Source organism: Cynoglossus semilaevis, chromosome 19 (assembly GCF_000523025.1).
Source record: "Cynoglossus semilaevis isolate Cse_v1.0 chromosome 19, Cse_v1.0, whole genome shotgun sequence".
NCBI lineage: Eukaryota > Metazoa > Chordata > Actinopteri > Pleuronectiformes > Cynoglossidae > Cynoglossus > Cynoglossus semilaevis.
Genome location: NC_024325.1, coordinates 2032830 through 2055485, shown reverse-complemented (window position 1 = coordinate 2055485; position 22656 = coordinate 2032830). Strand labels below are relative to the sequence as shown.

The window sequence follows — 22656 nt, the reverse complement described above, 5'->3', positions numbered from 1 at the left end:
TGATGCGCTGTTCAATAACCTACACAGTTCAAGAACAACACAGAGACCTATTCATAGCTCAGAGTTTACACTCAGGATGTGACCAAATAGCATAATACTGTACACAAGCTGGCTGAAGAGAACATGATTTAAAACAAAACAGGCCATGATTAAGAATAAAACCAGTTAAGAAACAAAGATTGTGTAAAAACTTTTATCAGGTATTCATAGCACCGTCTGTGTCACAACCCTAGAATATCTCTGCGATGAGCACTATATCTAATTATATGGCTGTGTGTCTGAATGTATGGGAGAGATAAATAGCATCAGCTCATGTAGGAATGCAAACCTGCCTCCAATCATCTTGTTTAAAAACTGAAACTATATATGTATGAAGACAAGAGTGCGATTGATGACACTGCTGGCGTGATGTCATATTACTATCAGGCTCGTAGTGGGGGACCGAACTATGGACCAGATTTAAGCCAGTCATTGGGGACCCAACTTTAGGCCAATGTTCCTGGAAGCGCATGAGTACATGATTTCTGCTTCTGTCAAGAATCTGGCTGCACTCTTCACTGTGCATGCCTCTGACCAGGCCAACACAGAAGATACCGCCTGCTTAAATTTTCGTCAAACGCCTGACAGTGGGCAACTGCAGCAATTCGCTAAGTGTCGGGTTGGCAGCAGTGCACCGACACATCTAATGTCTGTCTGCTCCTGCAACACCCTCTTTGCAATGAGGTGTGTTAAACACATTCAAAGAAGTTGGAAGACAGAATACTGCAATTCTACTGCTGACCCAGAACTCAGGCAGCCAGACTCCGAATATCAATATTCATAAACTGGACTGGCCCTCCCTTGTGGAAACTCCATTAGACTTCTTCTCAGAGTGTACTATTTGGGTTTGTTGATTGTATGTGCATGAACTTAGCCATGGGAAGACATATATCCTGTCGAATATGCAAACGGAACTGGGTTCCCATCCTCTCTGCTCAACAGAGATAAACAGAAAAACCTTACTGACCCGGTGGTATCATGTAGCGGCAAGGAAAACAGAGAATCTTGCCATGCAGAGGGAAAAAGAAACCGCTTAATGGCTAGAAGCTGCGTGTAAAACGTGGCATTACAAACAGCTGAAAACAAAAATAAATAAATAAAAGAAATTGTGTCCAATATCAAGTTCCAGAAGCAATTAAGTTGATTATCTTCCAGTTTCAAGGAAAAATGTCTTGAGTGTTAGTATAGTGCAATGTAAAAAAGAATTGACCAGACCAAAAATTGCCTAGAACCAGTCCACTTGATAATGCCTGTCATTTCCTGTCATTTCCTGTTTCCCTTTCAAACCTTCTATTGATGAATGTGTGTGCTGCTGTTTGTGGTAAGTGCACTCCTGCTGGCCATAGCATTCTTAGCGATGTGCTAACCAGATAGAGGCCAGAACTTCCATTGATGTCTAAATGGTGAGACTGTGCATGTGTAGGGTGCCTTGGCAACCTCTGGGGGTCCTCAACATGATGACATAAGGAAGCAGATGTGTTTTGGTCTCATTTCTTCACACCTTTGTGTCAAGAATGCCCTCCATTTTTATATCCGTATTTAAGAAAATCCCATCACAGGCTTTGGAGGGTCTGCAGCTGTTAAAAAGTTGCGGTGTGATTGTGTTTTTCCTAAAAGAGTGCAACAGACAAACCACATCTAAGCAGTTGAGGACAGTTTTACATCAGAGAGATACCAGAAGTGTATCCTGCCCGAGCCTGCCAATCCACTGGAGCCATGACCAGAGATAAACACAGTCAAAGAACCCAGAGCTGGCGGGCCCAAGACCGTTTACAGTACATTCCACCCATCATTGGGCAAAGTCTGCCTGTTTGCCTTAAGTTCTGTGGAGCAGCTAAACAAAAGCAGCTTTGCTTATGCTACATATTACTCTTTCGCAGAGTTTGTCAGTAGCAATCACTTTCAGATCAGACCCCTGAATGTGGGAGGGCTGCATAGATGTTTGAGGGTGATTGTTGTTGATGTGGTGCAGGAGGGCGCCCAAGGTACCATACGCAACTCCCCCATGAACATCCTCTGTGAGGTCACCAAAGAAGCTAGTCAGAGCAGACATCCGAACTGTTTAGCAGGTGCACATTTATAGCATCATTTGACAAGAGGATTCCATCATCAGCGGAGACGAGAGAGGATCTTGCACACAGGAGACCCTCATCAAGTGCATTGCATATTATGTGTCAAGATGTTAAGCCCACAAATCAAACTTCATCACGTACAGTCACTGTGATCTTTTGTCCAGGACATATATTTTCATATAGAACATGGACTAAAAGCTCTCCAGGGAAGATAATCAGAGGGCTGTGTTAGAACTCGTGACAGCTTGATATTAAAGTGACCAGGTGCTCCTCCCTTTGGTCGAACCGTTGTCTGGATACTTTAGCAGAGAGCAGAAGGTTAAAACAGACATTAGCCTTTACACTGGCCGCATATTTAAAGAAATAGAGCCATGGGAAATGACAATTTCTCAGTATCGTGAATCTCCTGCCGAGGATCCGTAAGCCTGTACTAAAAAACATAAAGTAAATGAAACACTTGTCTGCTCTACTTAATCAAGCAGAAAATGCTTATCAGCGTACATGCAGGTAAGAGTGCTTCACTGATGTTTCCAGACTACACAAGATGTTGCTGCCATGCTAAATCGATACAATCAGAAATAACAGAAATCAATGACCATATGTTTCTATCTCACTAATTAATGTTTCTAAATAACTATGATAAAAAAGGATTTGGTACGCTTTTATTTTTTAACTATCCTAAAAGTAGGCTGCTTGTCAAATGTTTAAATACAGACATGCTTAGGGAAGAAACTGCCCTGTACATTTTTGATGTCCCACTGTTGATCAGCTTGTGAGAGCAGCTCTGGGGCATGTATCGTCCTCCAGAGCAATTTAGCTGGAGCGTGGAACCCACATGGCCCACACAAGGTGTTTGGTCACGATTACACCTAGGGAGCTAACAACTCCTGCCAAAACTTAGTCTGCAGATGATTCCTTCACGCTACACTTCGACAGCCAACTTCCTCCTGGCAGCAGGTGAAGTTTTACTCTGCTCATTATAGAAGTTGTAAAGTCTGTGCATGCGTGTTCTGTGTGAAATCCTTTAATAATGCTGCTAGTTTTGCTTCAACAAGGCCACAGAGTGACATATCGATCTAATTATTTTTTGTTTGTGTTTACAGCTCTGCATGCCGCAAATATAGCTGAGGAGATTAAACTGCATCTGTTTCTCTGCTTGCCAGAAGAGCTCTTGTGGGCAGCTTTTCAAGAGCGGACTTCAACTCTGAACGCACACACACTGACCTCACATCATTCCCAGTGGTCGGACGCAGTACAACCCCCAGATAGGCAGATTTACATACTCAGGAGATCCCTTTAGATCTTTTCGATGTTTCATGAAATAGTTTGACAGAGATTGACAACACATGTTGTTACATTATTATTCTGGAACACACTTACATCAAATGAATCACAAAATAGCTGAACTACACGTAAAGGTCTGAAAAGTGTTTTTAACTTTGGCACAAAATAAATAGGAGTTTTTTTTATGATGAATTCTCATGGACATGATCAAATTAAAGCTACTTAGGGATGTCCGATACAGGCCAAACGATATTAGCATAATTATGCAATATCAAGAGGTGTCGTTATTGTTTTTTTCTTTGATAATGAAAACCCAATAACACAATGCCTGAGTTTGGCCCAGATGATAAGACCAGAAAATAAGTTTTAAGTGAAAGTGAATTATTGTCATTGTGAGACAGTGCACCAAGAATTTGTCTTTTGGAGTAACAATGCCAATTCATATTTGAATACATTTGTTTACATATATACGAGGAATTATCAGGGTAAGTTGATGGTCAATTAAATGGTGGACATCGAGCATCTGATGTTAATAAACCAAACTAAAATATATATAGAAAGCATACTCTAAAATAAACAAATATACTTTATTATGGATAGGTAGATTATAAAATAATTGTAAGGATACTACCGAATTCAACAGCAGTACATCACAGTCAGAGTTTTAACCAAAGAGCAAACCCATCACTAAGTGCTCCTCAGATTTGCCTGACAGCAGAGTTAATTTGATGCTTATGAACTTCCTAACAGGTGAAATGTAATATTCCCTGTACTTCCTGTCTTTGTTGCCTTTTCAAAAAGCGTGTAATAAAACAGTATTTTTTAAAAATATTCCATACTCCTCAGTCCTCCACTCCATTTAACATCTATTACCTTAGCCGGCTTGTACTTTCCCTGCTCTACCCTTTTCTCTGTCTCTTCCACACTGTGGTAATGTAATACAGGTGTGGTGAACTCACTGTGCTCCAGTCAGATTCTAAAGCAACTCTAATTCAAACCAGATTCGTCTGCAGGATTACTTGTTGTTTCACTACGCCGAGTATCATATTGCTGCCAAATTCGGTCAACAGATTTACATAATTACGGGAAAAGCTGTGTGAGATGAATAGGAAATTTAGTTAGTAAGACCACCAGTGACAAGAGACCAATGTTAGTCTCCTCTGACCCCAATCACTGCAGGGAGGTGGGGACTGCCATGCCTACAGTTTTAATGAGATCCCTTCAAGGAGTGGATATTCCGTCTGTGTATGTTCTGGTCACTCAGGGGGCAGATCAGTCTAGCAGCGTGCTACAGTGACATCTATTGGAACCATCCTTGATGTCGCTCTGATCCTACGAGTTAATGACCCTTGCTACTGTAACACTGAAACTGAGCAGAACCAAGTAACCCAACACATAAACAAGGTGGACTCTGGACAAGGTTAAACTAGCAGATATGGAGATTTACATTTTTCTTTTTAAGAATTCCTTTTTTTCTCCTTTTTTTCAAATATCACCCAAAGATTTTCAATCTTAATTTAGAATAGTAGCCAAAAACTTAAGGGTACAAAGGTGTTATGGCCGAGTGAAAATAGGAAACTAGTATGGAGAGACTTGGCTGACAGAGCACACATTTAGCTAGAGTCCAGTCTGACTCATTTTATTATCTGGAATTAAATTAATGTGTTTTTAATTTATTTATTTAAATGCATGTTGTGTTTCCACAGTGTCCCAGGGGAAAATTAAAGTCTTTAGAGAAAGGAGGAATATGTGGTTTGTGGGCAGGTGTCTACCCTAGGTCAATGTTGGCCACAAGTTCTTTCCAATCCTCTTCTTGTGAATGAGAACATTATTTTCTTTTTTTTTTCTTCTTTAAGATTAGGATTTCTTTACTCCACCTTTAAACACTTTTATGGCAACTGTTAAGAAAGCTGTAGCTGACAAACTTTCAACCCTGCTCCTTGAAAATTTGCATTTAATGTGATGATTACTGAAAGTGATTATTCTGAAATCTCCTGGTTTGAATCATTATTTATGAGATTAATTTTAAAATAACATTTGAAAAAAAACTTATCTGTGATATACTCCTAATTACTTCCCTCTTATCATCAGTTCACAAAAAAACACACTTTTATATTTATGTTTTAACAAAAAACTTAAGTACATGTTGGCTAAATATGGATACAAACTTAACAAACTGACCTAGGAAATAACTGTGTCTGGTCTTTAGCACGTTTTACATGCCTGCTACATGTCCCAGTAAGCCAAAGTCCTAGATTAGAGCTCAGACATAATATATATTTCACAAAGTTCAAAGGGATTTGCAGCCAGATTCTGCTGCTTTTCTAGTAAGGTATCAGAATGCTACGTGGAAGAATTTAGGTAAATGGAGATTAGAGAGAAAATTCACAAGTGTGGAGTCAAATCTGTCTTAACATACACGGGGAAGGACTTTCAATGTTCATAACAATAATAAATACTACGTACAGACTGTACAAAGGGACAATATATTTTTGAGTGTAGCAGGCCAGGCTATTCCAGGCAGGAGTAAGAGTTATTACTTAGATAGGACAGCTAAATAATGACTGAGTCTAGCAACAAGACAAAAGATAAAAATGTCCTGAGCTTTCACAGAAAAGATCAGAGATTATCATCAACTTTCCAAGAGCCTCTGGTCCTGGCTAAGTACACATCATCCTGTGACGTACAAGTACTACAAAAAATAGACACAGGATATTAAACATAGAATATATTTTTACTAGTACTAAGAAGAACACATAATTTTTCAGAATTTGTTGCATGGTGTAACTAAACATCCTTAAAGGAGATTATATACTTGTTACTTGGCCTCTCTGGTGCTTTCATCAGCCCTGGAGTTTGAAGAGACAGCAGTGCAAGATAATGGCTGTTGGGTTGAAACATTGAAAGGGAGCATAATGAAACAATAAACAAAGACAACATAAACATGAGTCTTTGGACTGATTTGTGCATTCTTTTGACTTTTGGATGTGTTTATTTGAAATCTTGCACAGATTTAAAGGTTATTTTTGCACTGCATTTGGCTGCAGTTCATGGAATTTAAAGTCTATAAAAATGGAGAAAAAACTCTTGTAATGATAATTAGACACAACAACCACCATCTTCAATAGATCCACATAGCAAAGCTTTGGTGATTATTTATTTATGGGGATCTGACATTGAACTGGTTGAGTAGGAATTATGACATCATCAAAATGAGTGCTATCTAGAGTTCAAGGTCTCTCAAATCAACCAGTCAAATGGTAACCATATTTGTACATGGATGTATTTCAGTTGTACCATAAAGATGCAACACAAAACACTAATTCATCCTTCTCCAAAAAGCCGCAGAAGTTTCCCTACTAAAGTAACTTTTAAATGGCTTTAAAATGTGACCAAATACTTGAGGAACCTGATCCAAATGGAATTTTAGAACATAAAAAAAATGATGGAACAAAAACAAATAGTTATTGTACAGTCTAATTTCTTTGGCTCCCCAAACATTTGGTGGCCAGCGATGTAATGGATTCCATTAATCTCAGCATGGAGCAGAGAGTGTGAGGTTTGATGTGTGGTTTCTAACTTTAATGAGCTAAAAGGTCACTGCTAAAGGAAGCTGAAGGTACATGTGAAGTCTGTGTCAACTTTTTTGCACTCACCAATTCACAAAAAGTAATGACTACAGAATAAAAGTGGGCTACAGTTGGCCTGCAGGCCGCCAGTTGATAATCACTGCTCCAGACCAAAGGTGATTGGTTAAATAAAATGAAAATGATGCAGTTAAGAATCAAGTAACACGTAAGAGTGAATTCTCTTTTATCTGAAGTTTCAGTATGTGTATTAATTGTGTACATGAAAATGTTGAAGACAAGTTTACTTATTAGTTATTACAGACTAAAGTCGCCTACAAAGTGGTAAGATACTGTAGGTTTGAGATATGTGAATCCCCAAAAGAAGTGTTTATCACTATACATATATTTATTCCTGGCATTTATTTTTTTCCTTTGAAGCTTCATGATGACACAACTAGACATGATGTCAAATGTTAGGCTACAAGTCTGACTGACAGACTGATTACAACATTCCAAGTTACAGTTGCATACTTTCAAAGATTGATTTTTGCTACACATTCCAAAACAGAAGCCAGTTTACTACTCGGTGACATTCACTTAAAAACCTGTAACTAAGAAACTGACTGATGCAGTTTTGCTATTTAAAGGACATAACAGTCCATAATCACTGCTGTCTGATTCTCATCCTGCCTCTGACATTATTAATATCAGACAGATCTGGACTGCAGGCAGCCAGTTCACCAGCCATGCATGATATCTCCATGACATCATGCTTTCACAATGCTTGCAAAGGAAGGACCGTGTTATTGTCCTCCCCCCTACAATTTCAAATATTCCTCCATATTGATTGCCGCTCCCCCTGCGATGAGGGACTGCCATACAAACCCAGTCTTTTTCTCCCTATGTGACAGGTCTGGACACACAATGACCAATGGTTTCCACCACTGACCTTTAAGCAGGCAAACTTCAGCTCTCTCCTGATCCTTAAACAATATGATTAAGTGATGATGGTGATAGGACCAAGTTCTCTGCATTCTTGGACCAGCATAAAGATCAGCACCAACTGGTGAGCCACAACCCCATCTTTGCTAACAGAGACTGACTGAATTATCCCTGTAAATTTAATACTTACTGTCATCAGTTAGCATGCTAATAAAGGAGAGTTTTTGATTAATCTTTTTAGTTTACTGTCACGATTATTATGACACAATCAACCATTAGTGTTAAAAAAAAGTTTGTCAACTTCCTTAAGTCCTCTTTTCTTTTTCATTTACTCTACCTTAAGTCCTCTTTTCTTTTTCATTTAGTCTATGAAAATGTTTCCTTCAAATTTGCAGACTGTAGCAGTGTTAGTAATAAATCCAGTATTTTAAATTTAAGTACATGTTTCCAAAATCTCTAACCTGACACATTACTAATCATAGTGGGATTGTTTGAAGGTAAATAATGTCTTTTCACACTGAGGTCTACAGACTACAGTCTACAGAGGGATGCAGATTGTCTGGGCTGTTGGCCGGCCGTTTATGAACCAGAGGATCCCTTGTAAATTAGGATGGAGAAGACCAATTACGCTGTACTTGCTGCCAAGCAAATGTCTCTGGCTGCCGGTTTACCACAGCCACGGGAAGGAGCCAAACTCTCCACCTCTCCAAACTAACGTTGTGCTATACTTTGACTGTAGTAATTGTCGTGAGGCTGACATTCCAAACACATAAAAGCCAAACACATGTGCTGACACAAATAATTACGACATGTGCAATCGTGTTTATATTTGCAATTGGGTGCATACTTAGGCAGGGTGCAGTTTCTGTGGACAGCATCATAATTGTAGTGAAAAGTAAAAGGCAGTGACTTGACAGAGACTTGTTTTAACTTTAAAGGACCGGTTTCCATGGAAACAACAACAGTATCACCAATAACCCTGTCTAAAAACTTTGGGGGAAGGCTGCGTGGCGTAATAACGGGTAACAACCTGGAGTGCAACAACAAATAAAACTGTTGGGATGCAATCAAACCCAATCTGCTGTGGATGACAGATTCCAGTGACATCAACTTATGTAAAAACCATACATTGGATTCAATATTTCACGTGTAGCAGTAAATCAAATTACTATGTTTATATATGTGTACTTCAAACACGAATATCTATTACGATCAACACAGGGCTGTACTCTACCGTGATGTGCCATTAATTCGTATTACTTGCCACTAGACGACATGATTAAAGTATAATTTGCAGGCGTCATACGAGATGGAAAATATAAAAGGTATTCAGATCAAAGCTAAAAGTTTACAGTATTTTAAAAAAGGAAAATAAACAGAACACAACCAGCAGTTGTCTTCTTAAAAAAACTGAGCTGGTGTTTATGTAGCAGCTCCTTTCATTAGCGCTCTTTTTCTGCAGTAACTGTAAAACGACTGTGTGTCGGCTGGGGCAGTGGGTCTGGTATCATCACAGACACTTCATTAATAACAGAGGTGCGGTGGGACGGCTGAGATCAGGAGATGACAGTGGAGGACACTCCACCCATATCACACTCTTCTGGCAGAGTAATGGAGACCGACATGGCGGGTCAACAGAGATGAGGTGAGGCTATGTTTGATGGAGAGAAGTGTCAGAGGAACTGACATGACATGAAGTAAAGACTGATGCTGAAATAAACAAAGAGTACAAGGGCACGCAACAGAACGGTTATCCCCAGACAGCAGAGTACCTTTTTTTCACTGTATTATTCATTTTTAAAAAGCAAAAGTCATAATAAACTCAAGACCTTTCCATTACTGTAACTTGTGCATTGACTGACTTAATTGTACACAGAAGTATATGAACAAACTTTCATGTAAAGGTGAGAGAGAAGACTGAAAAAATATACAGCCGCATCTGCTCTGGCCAAAATGCAGTACATGACCCAGAGGCCTCTTTTGTAGCTTTCTGAAAAATAATTTAAATCTGTGCAAATAAATAATAATGCAATGAAAGATCCAGACAGAGAGATGACACGTGAAGTAATAAATATGGCCTCTGTCTAGCTCCTAGGATTATAAAGGAGAATCTGGACAAACAGGCGGAGGAGAATGTACAACTTAAGTGATGAGGAAAATATTGGTTTTGATGTAACCTCATGGCTGAGGATGAATGTTTTTCACCTGTGTTACAGGAATGTCCAATAAAAGATCACAAAGTCATGCAGGCCAGAAAAGTTGGCATTTACTGTCCTTACGTGTACAGTTGCATTTTTAAAACATCAATTTATCAGATTTCATAGTTCAAAAGAAGGCAACTATAAAGACATCCTGCCTCCACACAAAGTACACATTCTTCAAATATAAGAAAGGAATGAGTAATTGGTCAAAATGGCCAGATACAAAAATAGACAGACAGATACATACCATTATTCTAAACCTATGCAGTGTAAAAAAACGTGGACAAGGACCTTCTTAAACTGACAATGAGCAATACTGCAAACACTTCTGTGGTCCTCTGCTGCTGTGATAATGTAAATAAAAAAAGCTGCTGATTGGCTGAAGCCAAAGGGCTGTAATGAAATCCACATGTAAGCAGAAACTGCACAGGATACAGGGACTAACGCAGAGCCAGCACGGCTGATTTTCTTTCAAATACTGACCAGATGGGGCCAGCATTGTTTTATTCTAAGAGCTGTTTAATGTCACTGAGCCACAATAAGCCCTGAGCTCATGATGTATAACCTCCGCTCGCAAACACTCCTGTGACTTGTGTGAATTTGACAAAAAAAAAAAAAAGTTTATAAAAACTTGCTGACATATAATGTACTTGGTCTTTGCCTTCTTCATCCTCATGTCAAGTGAGGGGCCAAAAAAAGCCCAGGAGCAAGGAGCGTCATTTGGGCTTGACTTTGAAGTCATTTAATGTCAAAGACAAAGGGAATGCCATTTAAAAAAAGATTTTAACAGATTTCAACAATGATGTTTAATCAATGTGACATAAATTTGATCAAAGAAAGAGAGATCCTCCTGTGAAAAATGTTCTTAATTTGCTACGTACTGTATGAGGTGGAGTTGGGGGGGGGGGGGCTCTGCTTTTATCTACTGAGAGTTGGTTTCCTTTTAACTGGAGCCATTTTTAGATATTATCAGGAAAAAATGGCTGCTGATCTGGAGCTCAGGGAAATGAACTTAAGAGAAGGGTCTTGTTGGAGAAGTCGACTTGTATACCGTGGAATGTACTATGACAGACAATGGAAGAACAGACTCAAAACAAGCAGCTGGAAAGCACATTAAACTATAAAGTAAATGAAGGAGCAGAGCGGCCAAAGACCATAACACAACTACACTGGTGGATTAAAAAGGAATTAAAAAATATTTAAAAGTGTTAAAAGCAAATAAACCTGTCGACGTAACATCTTAGGATGGCAATCAATTTCTATAAATATGGGACGTGGTGTTGTTGTGAAGAAAGGAAGGAACATATACTGTAAGTGGATGGAAACTTCAAAAAAATAGAAAATAAAAGATCATTAGTTTGTCATATCCATCACTTCTCCCATCCTACATGTAGTTTCTCTAAAATGTACTGTATATCTAGATAAAGAGACAGAGAGACAGAGAGAGATACAAACAGTGGTGTGGTGGTGGTGGTGGTGGTGGTGGTGGTGGGGGGTAACTCTTCATTTCCCCCCTTATATTTAGTGGATTAGGCTCCTCTGGTTCCCCTTTGTGGTAATACACAAACCTGGAACTACCGACCACAATATGTGGAAATCCAATTAAACTGAATTTAAGTGGTTCATAAAGTCATAGGTGGCTGTCCAGAGGAATCCCTATAAAACCCTGGAGTTCAGGCCTAATCACAGCACACCAATGGTCTTAGTATTTACTCACGGCCCAAAACTGGAAACCGACGAACAGTGACATACACTTACAGCGGATGTGTAAAAAGTGCTCTTAAATCACAGAGACCTCTGGCTGACGGCGAGTGGAGAGCACAAAAACAACAGAGTTGGTGCAATGACGTTCTCTGAAGCATCTTATAACTCTTCTTCTCTCTCCAATTGGACTTTGTGTGCAAACAACCCAGTAAACGCTAGCTTATTTATGTCCACCAAGTGTAATGAGCTAACTATGTATTTTCCATATTTTGAAGTACTTTTTTAAAAAAATTCAACATGATACCAATAATATATTAGAACTAAGGAAAGCTAAACAAGTTACATTATTATTCCCAGAAACGGGAACAGAAACTTTCCGAAGTCCTAGTTAACAGAACCAAATGTAAACTGTAACCAACAATTACAGCCATGTGATGAAAACCTGGGCTCAAACAGGGAGGGTGAGAAAACACATGAAGATATGCAGATGTGTACTGGATGTTAATTACCAGTGCTGGTAAAAAGATTGCTTGAAAGGGAGGTTTAAGAGAATTACATGGCGACAAAACAACTTTCCTTTTCCATCACACGTCAAAGGAAATTCACGTCTCAAGTCTCCACAGCAGAGATTTTAGACTGAAGTTTCACCTCAGTCTGTTCAACCAAACTGTCTAAAGGTCTAAACAGTCTCTAAAGTGAGCTGTGATTGCTGTCACTTGTAGCATGTCTTTTTTTTTTTTAAATAGATGTATTTATTGTTGTAAGAATTCAGATAGTCTGGAAAGAAGGACATTGATTTTTTTTTTCTGTTCCCTTCAGTGGTTGTTACACCGATCATGAACCTCCAACTCACCCCATCAACTTCCCCCTCTGCTTTGACATGAACCTCCATCTCCATGTCCTCTTTCACAACATCCACAGCTCTTCTCTGAGGTCTTCCTCTTCTCCTCTCACCTGGTCACTCCATGTCTTACATCCTTTATCCAACATATTCATCACTTCTCCTCAGTACATGTCCAAACCTATTTCTTCTAAACAACGTTTTTCTATAATCCAGTCATCATAAACACCTTCTAGCCTAATGTGCTGTTGCTGCCACAAAAGGCTGTAAACAGGCCAACGATGCGTCCTTCTCTAACTCCAGTGCCTAAATTAATGACTTGATTGAAAAGTGATACAAAAAGCACGCTAATGAACTGCTTTCAACTGTCAGTGGAACACAGAGATCTTGTCAGGAGTGGCACCTTAATGGGCTTCAAATGCAAAACACATTGTCTGACAGAGGCTCAATAACTCTTCCACTATTAAGGGGGAATGCAGATGCAGGCTATTCATTACATGGCCAAGGCAAGAAAGACACATTTATGGCACAGCCTAAAAGAGGACGTCATTCGGTCCCTCATTTCTCCATCACTCTGTGCTGTTGAGGGCAAAAGTGAGGTACATTACGTTGACATGGCGCTGCATTTTCTGGTGCCTCTGCTGCCCATTATGTGTTTTATTGTATCAATCCTTGAGAAATAGAAAACGGATGTGGCCGTTATGTAAGGATAAAGACAATGAATGGCAGCAAACGGTTGAAATGTCCTGATTACTTCCAGGCCCTGTCTGTCTCGGAGCAAAGATGGTGGCGGAGCCTGGGGAGCAGTGGTGCAGGGTTCAGGTAAACAAACAGCATACAGTGGGCCGCATTATGATTTCTGAACATTGAAGAGTCTGTTTGTTCCAATGAGGTTTCTGCAGAGGCAGCTCGACAGAGGACAGAAGGCTGCTGTTTTCCAAGAGGGACAGTGGAGATGTAATCGGCTGTTTTTCTTCCTTTTTGTTTGCTGGAAAGTCCTCTGGAACACACTGAGAATTGAGTCACGGACCACAAGCCTCAGCCGAATACGGAGAGACCAACAGGCTTCATGGGGGAAAACCTGGAATAGTTCTGTTCTAAAAGGGTTCCAGTTCTCATAAAGATCCTTCAAGGAAATATGCAGAGTTCCTGTTGTTATCTATTGATCCAGATAAAGTTTCTCTCTGTTAACTTCTAGTTTAAATACTATAAAAATCAAATATCCCGTTCCTTACTTTGTTATGGATTTCTAGGTTTTGAGCTGGGACACACAGCTAGCCATCATGCTATCATGTCTTTGATAACATACGTTACCTACATTTACTGGGAAGGGGGCAAGTGAGAGAGATTGCATCGTTTCTACTTTACTATTCCCTAAGGTATGACAATGCTAATCATATTTTGATTACCTATGTTGCACAATGGTTCTTTCCACACAGCCATTCCTTATTCACAGACTTGTGAACTAACAAAAGTAAACACACAACTGCTTACAGGAATGTCAACTGTGGAAAAACTGAGTTCATGTGCGATTTTAGCACACACTTTTGTTTCACTAAGGAGACTCGAAACCTCGTTGTAGCCTTAGAGCTAATAAAGTAAGAGCTGGAGATGGAGTTCTGCAAGGAATTTAAACTTGACAGGTTGTTCTGAGGTTTAAGGGAGTTATGACGTGAAAGGGAGCTGTGTAATGTTCACTTTTTCTATGACTCTACTCAGTCATATGGTTTTTATCGACACAATCGAATGATAGCTGCAAAGGGTAGGTCCAACGTTATGTGGCGTCTCTTTAGACTGGGGTCACATCGATCTGAAGGAAGGGCCTTAGGTTTGGAATAAATCAGGTAGGAAAAAATAGACAAAGTAAAAGGAGATAAATACTTTCCAGAAGTCTCCTTTAGCAATCCTCTGGATCTCACAAATTGTTCAGACTCCCCTATGAGTGAGAGCCATGTTTTATGGAGCCACATTGGCCACCCGGGTGAATGCATGGGACCACCAGTATGGAGATCTGCCTGCAACACATTGTTTAAAATTCTGACTAAAAGGTCAAAAAACTGTTGGCGTATTCCCCAGGATAAAGAAATTAGGCTGAACCCAGAGGTGACCCGGCCGGGTAACAACAGATCAAGGGTGTTTAAATTCCATCTACTCTATTTCCTTTGCCTGAGGTTCAGTAAATATGATATGCCAAGCTTAGTGACTGAGAACTAATTGTTATTCCTCCCTCTACATACTTCAAACCAGGAGTTTTAATGTTGCATCAGTGGTCAAGTAATTAGCTCCACATGCCTGTTTCACAACACGGTGGCATGCTGTGGCAACCTGGGTAATTTGTCTCTGTGTAAATACAGATCAAAGCAGTCTCAGTATCTAGGCCCAAATGTGAATAAATTATTCACACTCAAATCACACAACAACCAAATGATGATGGCAAAACTAAAAAATATTTGTATATCTTCTATGTAAATCTTTAGACCAAAATGAAAACTTTAACCACGCTCATGTGTTGCATCACCAGCAACTTTGATCTATATTGTTGGAGAAAAGTAAGGAATTGTTTTTTTGTTTTTTTTTCTGGTCTTCAGCACAGACTCTTTTAAAACCTCAATTACCTCCTCTTTTTCCAAACAAATTAATCTGAAGTGGCAACATGGGAGTGTGTTACCACCTGACATCCAGTCTTCTGAGCAGACACCACATCTTTGGCCTTGGCCCCGTGACATGTGCTCTAATAAAAGCAAACTTCTTCCACTGCCACATCAAAGCAGGGTGACCTGCTGCGGCCCTGATCCTGCACCAGCTTCCCTCTATCACTTTCAAACACAGTCACAAAGGGGAAATTTAATAAGAAATGGACAGATAATGTCTTCCACCCAGGCTCCAGTCAGTTAGCAAACTAGCCAATCAGCCTGTCAGCCAGGTCTGCTGTGAAACCAGACCTCTGCTTTGTATCACGGAGCCAGACATCACACAAACGGAGCGGCGGCTGCATAGCTGTGCATGGCTTAACCCACGGAGGCTATTAAAATCATGAAGTAGTACAATTCAAAACCACAAAATCACTGTCTGTAAAACACGGTCTGTTGGGAAATCATATTAACAGCAATAATAACTGAGGACCAAAACTACATTCATCTCCAGCTCAAACTGTGAAACGAGAGTAAAACAAAGTCTAACAGCCATCGATTTTGGGAACGACAAAGTTTTCACAGGATGAGAGCAATAAGTTTACTCATGCTTTTCTTTGATTTTACTCCCAAACTTAGTTCACGAGTGATGCTTTAGCCAAGAAAGTTAAGTTCCAACTGACAGGAGTACACAGTTTTAATGTGGTGAACAGAAATCGACTAAACTTGGAGAGAAGAAACTTTGTTTGTGGTCAGTTCTGTTTTATCAACACTGACATGTTTACCACTACTTCAGTTTTGAAACAATAGTCTTTTATCACTCTCACATGGAGCAGGACTCCTCATGTGGCACAGATAAATTGTTTTTGAGTCGACCTGATAACTCACTCTTAACACGGATGTACTTAGGCACACATGGGACGCATAAGACAGGGCCGTGGATGAGAGCTGAAATTTCATCCCGAGAAAGGACTGATGCTCTACACGGGCGTTAAAAGACAGACAAGCTACTACACTTACACACTGTTTTCTCAAAGACTAAATAAAAAGAATTTCACACTTGAGGTGGTCTTGGACTTGGGTTTGGTTTCTTGGGCGTCCTGTCACTCAAAGTCACACTGTCTTCAGCTCACGATAGTTACTTACTGAAAAATAGACCTTTAATGTTAAAAGGATATGTTTGTTGGTGAAATGGTGATAACAGAAAACAAAATTTACAGAATTCTGTTTCATTCATATTGTTTCACACTGAAAACCTAATGGAAAAAATAACATCTTTGATTAAACGCTTCTGTTTCATGTCAGCAGTTAATTTATAATTTCACCTTAAACCCTTTTAAAGACAGTGGTTTGAAGAGTGTTTGCATGGATGTGCAAACAAGTCCCAGTCTTATTCTGTGAAGAGGCCCTTCATTCCTGGGTGCAGTGGGAGGAAAAAAGGAATGCAAATTGATAAAAGTCAGTGTGAAATGTCTGAAGGAGGAGCAGAGGGAGTGACCCGGGTCAACACATTGGCCGTCTTTAATAAGCCTGACGTATCTTTCTTTGACGTATCCTTATCTTCTTCTTCTACTCATTGCCCAGTCGTCCTGTGAGGTAAATGTTTTCTGGCTCTAAAAGTGCAGCTCACCTGTGTGTGTACACCAGTTTTATTCATTCTAACTGACTCCTGGGGTCAACAACAAATGTCCATTGTTGACCCAAGGTGTTCATACCTGAATGATGGTTCTTCCATACAGATCAAAGTTCTTGTGGTGGTGTGTTCATTTACCTGGGCGATGTTCTTGTTCAGTAAGTAGACCCCATATTCAAAATGAAATCGCTCTCCTCTCTGGTACAGGGGGAATCTGAAAAACGAAGAACAAACACTCAACAAAAATGGTGACACATGAGCGATGAAATCCAACACCAACATCATCAGCGAGTGGTATTAGGGCTCTCCAAACAAACACTCCACAGGCCAGAAAATATTTTTGTTTCAACACTGGTTTGTTAAAACAGTAGGGGGGAGGGGGGATAAGGACGTAGAAAAGTGGGTTCCTTATTTGTTCATTTTACTTTGAATGATTCAAACAACAGCGGCTCCTCCACCCTGTAATAGGCATTGAATTCTTCCTGACACTGACATTCCCGGTCAGGCAGCTACCAGTGTTTACAGTGGGTTAACACTTGCAGATGGTTGACAAGTTGGGCCAGCATCTGTGATCCCGTCCCACAGACGCCACCTTCGTATCTTGTTAAACTGAAATATCAAACAGGGCAGAGGCGCCCAAACAGCCTGTCCATCTGTCTCTGAGAAGCAACAAAGAGAACTTTTCCTTTCAGCCTGGTGGGAAAGTCCCTTGGTGCCAGTCAAATGTCTCAGTGAGGACTACACAGGGAGAGTTCAGGCACAGATGAAGAAGATGAAGATGTGGAGCATAAAAACTGGAAAAATATTCTGACAACATAACTAATATTACCACGCAGAAACGTAAAGAAACGCTTTGCCACTGTACCTATTTCCACTCTCCCACTGTGAACATCACAGAACTCACATCTTATTGACGTGTAAAAAGCTAATAATTTCACATCTTATTGACGTGTAAAAAGCTAAATCTAATCGACAATATCACATAATTCCATACACAACAGACTTTTATGTGCTTAGCCTGTTACAAAAATGTGGCATTACAATTCTATTTATTTTTTATATATCTACAGTATTTTTTGTGATCACTTTCTTCACCAGTCGCCTCTTGGTCAGTGAAACCCTCGTTCGTGTGGAAGAAAACGTCTGGATGTTCTGATCTAAAAAACCTGAACATATAATTTTCATGTCATCATTAATATAAAATCACTTTTTTCCCATCTTTTATGCTGGTTTGGCTTTGATTGGTTATGTCATTCTAACCCTTGCCCACTGTAAACACCTCTGCACCATCACATTTCACTGCAGCTCTGATGTAAACTCTTAACAGATGGATATCATTCTAGACTCACAATCAATTCTAACAGGATGTTGCTGCAAACACTGGCAAACAAAAAGTGAGACACACCATAGCCTGGGGGCTACACAGGCAGCCACTTTCTGGTCCTCCATATCACTGACATGAAGCCAGGGCCTCATGGAGAAAGCAGCACGCCAGGGGTCATATCTCAGCACCAGGAAATAACTAACAGAGAGAGGAAGAACAACACAACAAGCCTTCTCCGTATGCTCCTGGCATTCCCGATATCACCTCTCCACCAACAGATAGGATTTGTTTGATGATGAACACGCATGAAAAGCAAAACAGAGCCGCTTCCAACACACACATGCAAACACGTGAATACACACTCCAGCACTCCTGCTTGTGGCAGCATAGTGATTTATGACTGCTCTCCACTGAGTCTAAAGTCTTACAGGACAGACCAAAAACAGGGAATTCCTCCCAGGGACATTGAGTAAAGTCAAATATATGATTATACAGGAAAGGGGGATTGACAGAGGGATAGTGGACAGAGTATGTGAAACACATTTTATCAATTTATAAATAATCTAATCCGTCATGGATTTCCCTGCTGAGACACAAAGCTGACAAAGATATAAACTGTAGAACGTCAGCGTTCTAGTGTCTGAGCCCAGAGCTCTGACAATCATTCTTACGGACAAATAGTCCTGATGCAGTCAGTCTCCTTCTAATGAGTAAATGTTTGGTAAAGCAAGGAGAAAGTAAAATAGGTAAACAGAAAAAGAAACAAAAAACCCCAAACACTTAATTAAATCACTCATTAGGAGTCCTAACAGTTAACAGGAGGAAGTAAATGGCCTTTAGCAATATTCTGGTAAAAATCAGTTCCTCTTTGGCAGATTGGGAAAGAGAGTCCAAAATAAACAGGTAAAAACCAACACAGTTCACACACACAGTCTGGCACTTGTTCCTTCAAACTAACTTTGTTTTTCTGTTGTTTTGAAATGAGCTCATGCATCACCTCCTGGGCCTGGGTGTAATTTTGTTGTACATTTATATCAAATCAAATCATTTCTATTGCGGCGTTGCTCCTTGTGTTTCCTCACTTCCCTTAATCACAGCGTTTCTTCCATCAGCACCTCTCCAGCTCCCCTCAGTGGCAGCGCTGCTGCCGAAAGGACCAAACTAACACAACAAACCGAATATGACAAGCGCCATAATTAACACAGCCACTCACTTTGGGACTGATTGCTGAAACATGAATCTAGCTTTCGTTTAGCTAATATTCAACTCTGTGCACGGGGAAAGAGATGAAAGCGAGTTGACCGTGGGTAAAAAAAAGCATATCAATCACCTTTCTACCTTCTGTTATGCAGCCTCTCTGGATGAATTCACTTTTTCCTCTTTCACTTCATGAATTAATCTCCCCCACAGCCACAGTTCACTTGTATGTGTGGCCTGTGAGTGTTTATAGACACGTCAGTGTTAGTTAATAAGTGTGCAGCCACGGAACAGTAAAAAGACAAAAGCTACATCTCCTTGGAAAGTCCCTCGTCTTTATGAGAAAGAATATGTACACTCCCGGCCTACCAGCTGTTACACTGCACAGTCTAGACGCCTGTTTTTCACAAAGAGAACCTTTCAATAAAACATGGCTGATTGTGTCCGAAGGAGAAACAACCAATAAACGTAACACTTTAAATAGGAGACTTAGGCAACTGCCTAATGTGCTAATGTGCTAATGTACTTCTTATGCGCTAATTCCAAAAGCTATTTGGGAAAATAAGATAAGATAAGACTGCCACTAATTACATTTTACTTTAAGATTTTCACATTTATGAAAGTATGCACAGTATCGAGTCCATCTTAGGTTTGCTGTGTTTTAAAATGGTTGTTAACTCTGCAGGTATGTTTGTTTAAGTTACGTATTAGAAAAACACAACCACAAGGTTAATGGGTACGCACTTCCTTTGTAAACTAAGGAGCAAATATGTTCGAGCACGCCAAAGTGTTTAGACTTCTCTGTTTGCCTCTGGGGTCTATTGTATTAAAATAGGTAAGGGAAAAAAAGGACACAGGCATGTGAGTGGGTGGTCATGCACAGCCATATCAAGGTTCATGAGAATATAGTGAGAAGAGGCCTAGTGACTGGCTGACCTGCTGTAATATATACACAGGCTGAAGTCTCCACATGTGTTGGCCTGCGTGTTTAGACATCTTAATTAATACTGCAAAATGTGCAAACAACAGTCCTGCACATGGCGGAGACAAGGCTTGGCCACTGACGCTGCGCTTTAACGGTATTTGTAGTGGAAGTACAGGGTGAGGGGGTAGAGGACTACACAACGTCTTTAATGTGTGATTTCAAAAGCACAGGCTCATAAATCATTTGGGTCTGCTCGAAAAAAACACACCTGCCTTGCAAGTGTCAAGCCACTAATGGAAGTGGTTACTATATAAATCACAGTGGGCTGTAATTTTCAATATCTGAAAAATGATTACAATGAGCATCTGTCAGTGGATGCTATTTTAATGACCGCTGGTGCACTTAAGACCCCTGTGTAACTGTTTCTGCATCTTGGTCTATGCTGTTAAAGTGTCTCCTGAGTGATGTGGTGGTTGCTCGCTGCGTCACACCAAATTTTCGTCACGGCCCTTAAGATTAGCCAGAGTTCCGCTGACCGTGCTTTCCAACCCCTACAATCTTATTTTCTCTTTTCCTTTCCTATTGTTTTCTTCCATGGTTTAAATCAGAGCGAAGCACAAGACAAGAGCAGCTACGTCTGAACAACGGCCATCCAACACATTCACAAGCCAAAGACCAAATCAAAGTTAAACATTCATTTAACACAATAGCAAAACAATGACATGCTTCTTTTGGCCTCGACCAAACAATTATAACATATGATTAGGACAAATATTTCACAGCTAAAAGCAGTTGTCAGCAGATCAAAAACAATTATATATATACTAACGCTGGCCAAGTGAGCCCAAGAAAAAAAACAGGAAAACCTACAGCATATTAAGAACAAGCAGTAAATTTGGTGTCGGCTAATCTTAGTTCACACTAGTCAGAATCCTTCAGCCTTCACTTCATGCCTATTAAAGACTATTCACAACTAAAAGGTTCAATTTTCTCTGAAAGAAAAAAAAATTAACTGACCGTCTAGAGCTAGCTGCTCCATTTATTTCAACTTACTGCATCCCTCAGAGAACGACTACACACACACATGTTTGTAGTTATCTTTTCAATGAAGTATGGATGAAGAGTGAAGAAAAATAAACATAACGTTTCTGCCACTGTCCTTGACTAATTTTGTTGAAAACCTCAAAAGACAAGTAAACAGTGCGTCCAGTACTGTGGTGTCTTTGTAGTTGACGTCCAGGCTTAAATAATAAAGTATTTGCTCAAATATAATTCGGACTGTTTCCCATATACGATGCATCTGAAATCTATTCATTTAAGAATACAGTTACTATGTAACACCACTGAGCATGTGCTTATGATAATCCTCAGGTAACATGATTGATTTTACAACGCTGGAAAAAGAGCAGTCTTCACTGAGTATCATATTAACATCTCACAAAAAATGTAAAAAGGTAGGATTTCAGTTCTTAAAAAAAAACGTACAAACATATAAATATGTTAGTTACTTTAGATATATAAATATCTATACATTTTAAAAGATAAGACTAAACCTGTCTGAACGGGTGCTTGTTTTGTTGTTTAACCATCCTTGCCGTTGCAGGAAGTCTTACCTGCCGGCAGCTCTACAGTGATTTACCTTGTTATTGCTGAGCGACGTCAGGCATGACAGGATAAGTTTGGATATAATTCTTGGTTTTACTCTGCACGTGGTCCAAGTGAAAACCTAAAACCACTAAAGGACTATAACAATAATAACTCTCTCGGACCTCACAGGTTCCCCTAGCCTCATACAGGACCTACAGTACTTCCACAGTATGTTTTGTCGTATACTACCATAAATACCATACCCTTTACCTCGTACTGAAGTTAAAACTAAAAGATTTGTTTTAATTTGGCGAAAGATTTTATGACACAGTGTAGGCTTTTAAACAGCAAAGTACTGGTCTGAATAAATGCTAGACATCTGGATCAGATCTTCCCACTTCACCCCCAGGCAATCAGAAACACTGGAAGTGCGCTCCCCATGAGACAAAATGTGGGTGCAACATGCGGCTGAAGTCCACTAACTTTGAAAAAAAAAAAAAGATCTCTGATGGAGGTGGAGGAGGAGGAAGGATGGAAATCCTGAAATGGCCACATCAAAATTATTACTAAACAGACCAGTCATCTCCCACACCTTACTGTCAAACACTGCACTGCAGACTCCAGTCTGAGACCAGCTGCCGCAGGGTAACACAGTTCAGACCAACACCTGATTCTATTCTGTGGCAGAACGCCACAGTTTATGAAATA

The 22656-nt window shown here is 39.9% G+C and overlaps 1 protein-coding gene and 1 long non-coding RNA gene across 2 annotated transcripts in view; one reads left to right on the top strand and one right to left on the bottom strand.

Annotated features, from left to right (window-relative positions):
• Positions 1 to 22656, bottom strand: part of uvrag (UV radiation resistance associated gene) — a 67641-nt gene that overhangs the window by 12030 nt on the left and 32955 nt on the right. Inside the window, exon 13 of the mRNA XM_008332265.3 lies at positions 17054 to 17129. Within this exon, the coding sequence (XP_008330487.1) occupies positions 17054 to 17129 (76 nt within the window). The remainder of the gene's footprint in view (positions 1 to 17053; positions 17130 to 22656) is intronic.
• LOC107990069 (uncharacterized) lies at positions 7859 to 10529 on the top strand. Its single transcript, XR_003052979.1, has 2 exons — positions 7859 to 8030; positions 8437 to 10529. It is a non-coding gene; the product is annotated as an uncharacterized LOC107990069 (long non-coding RNA).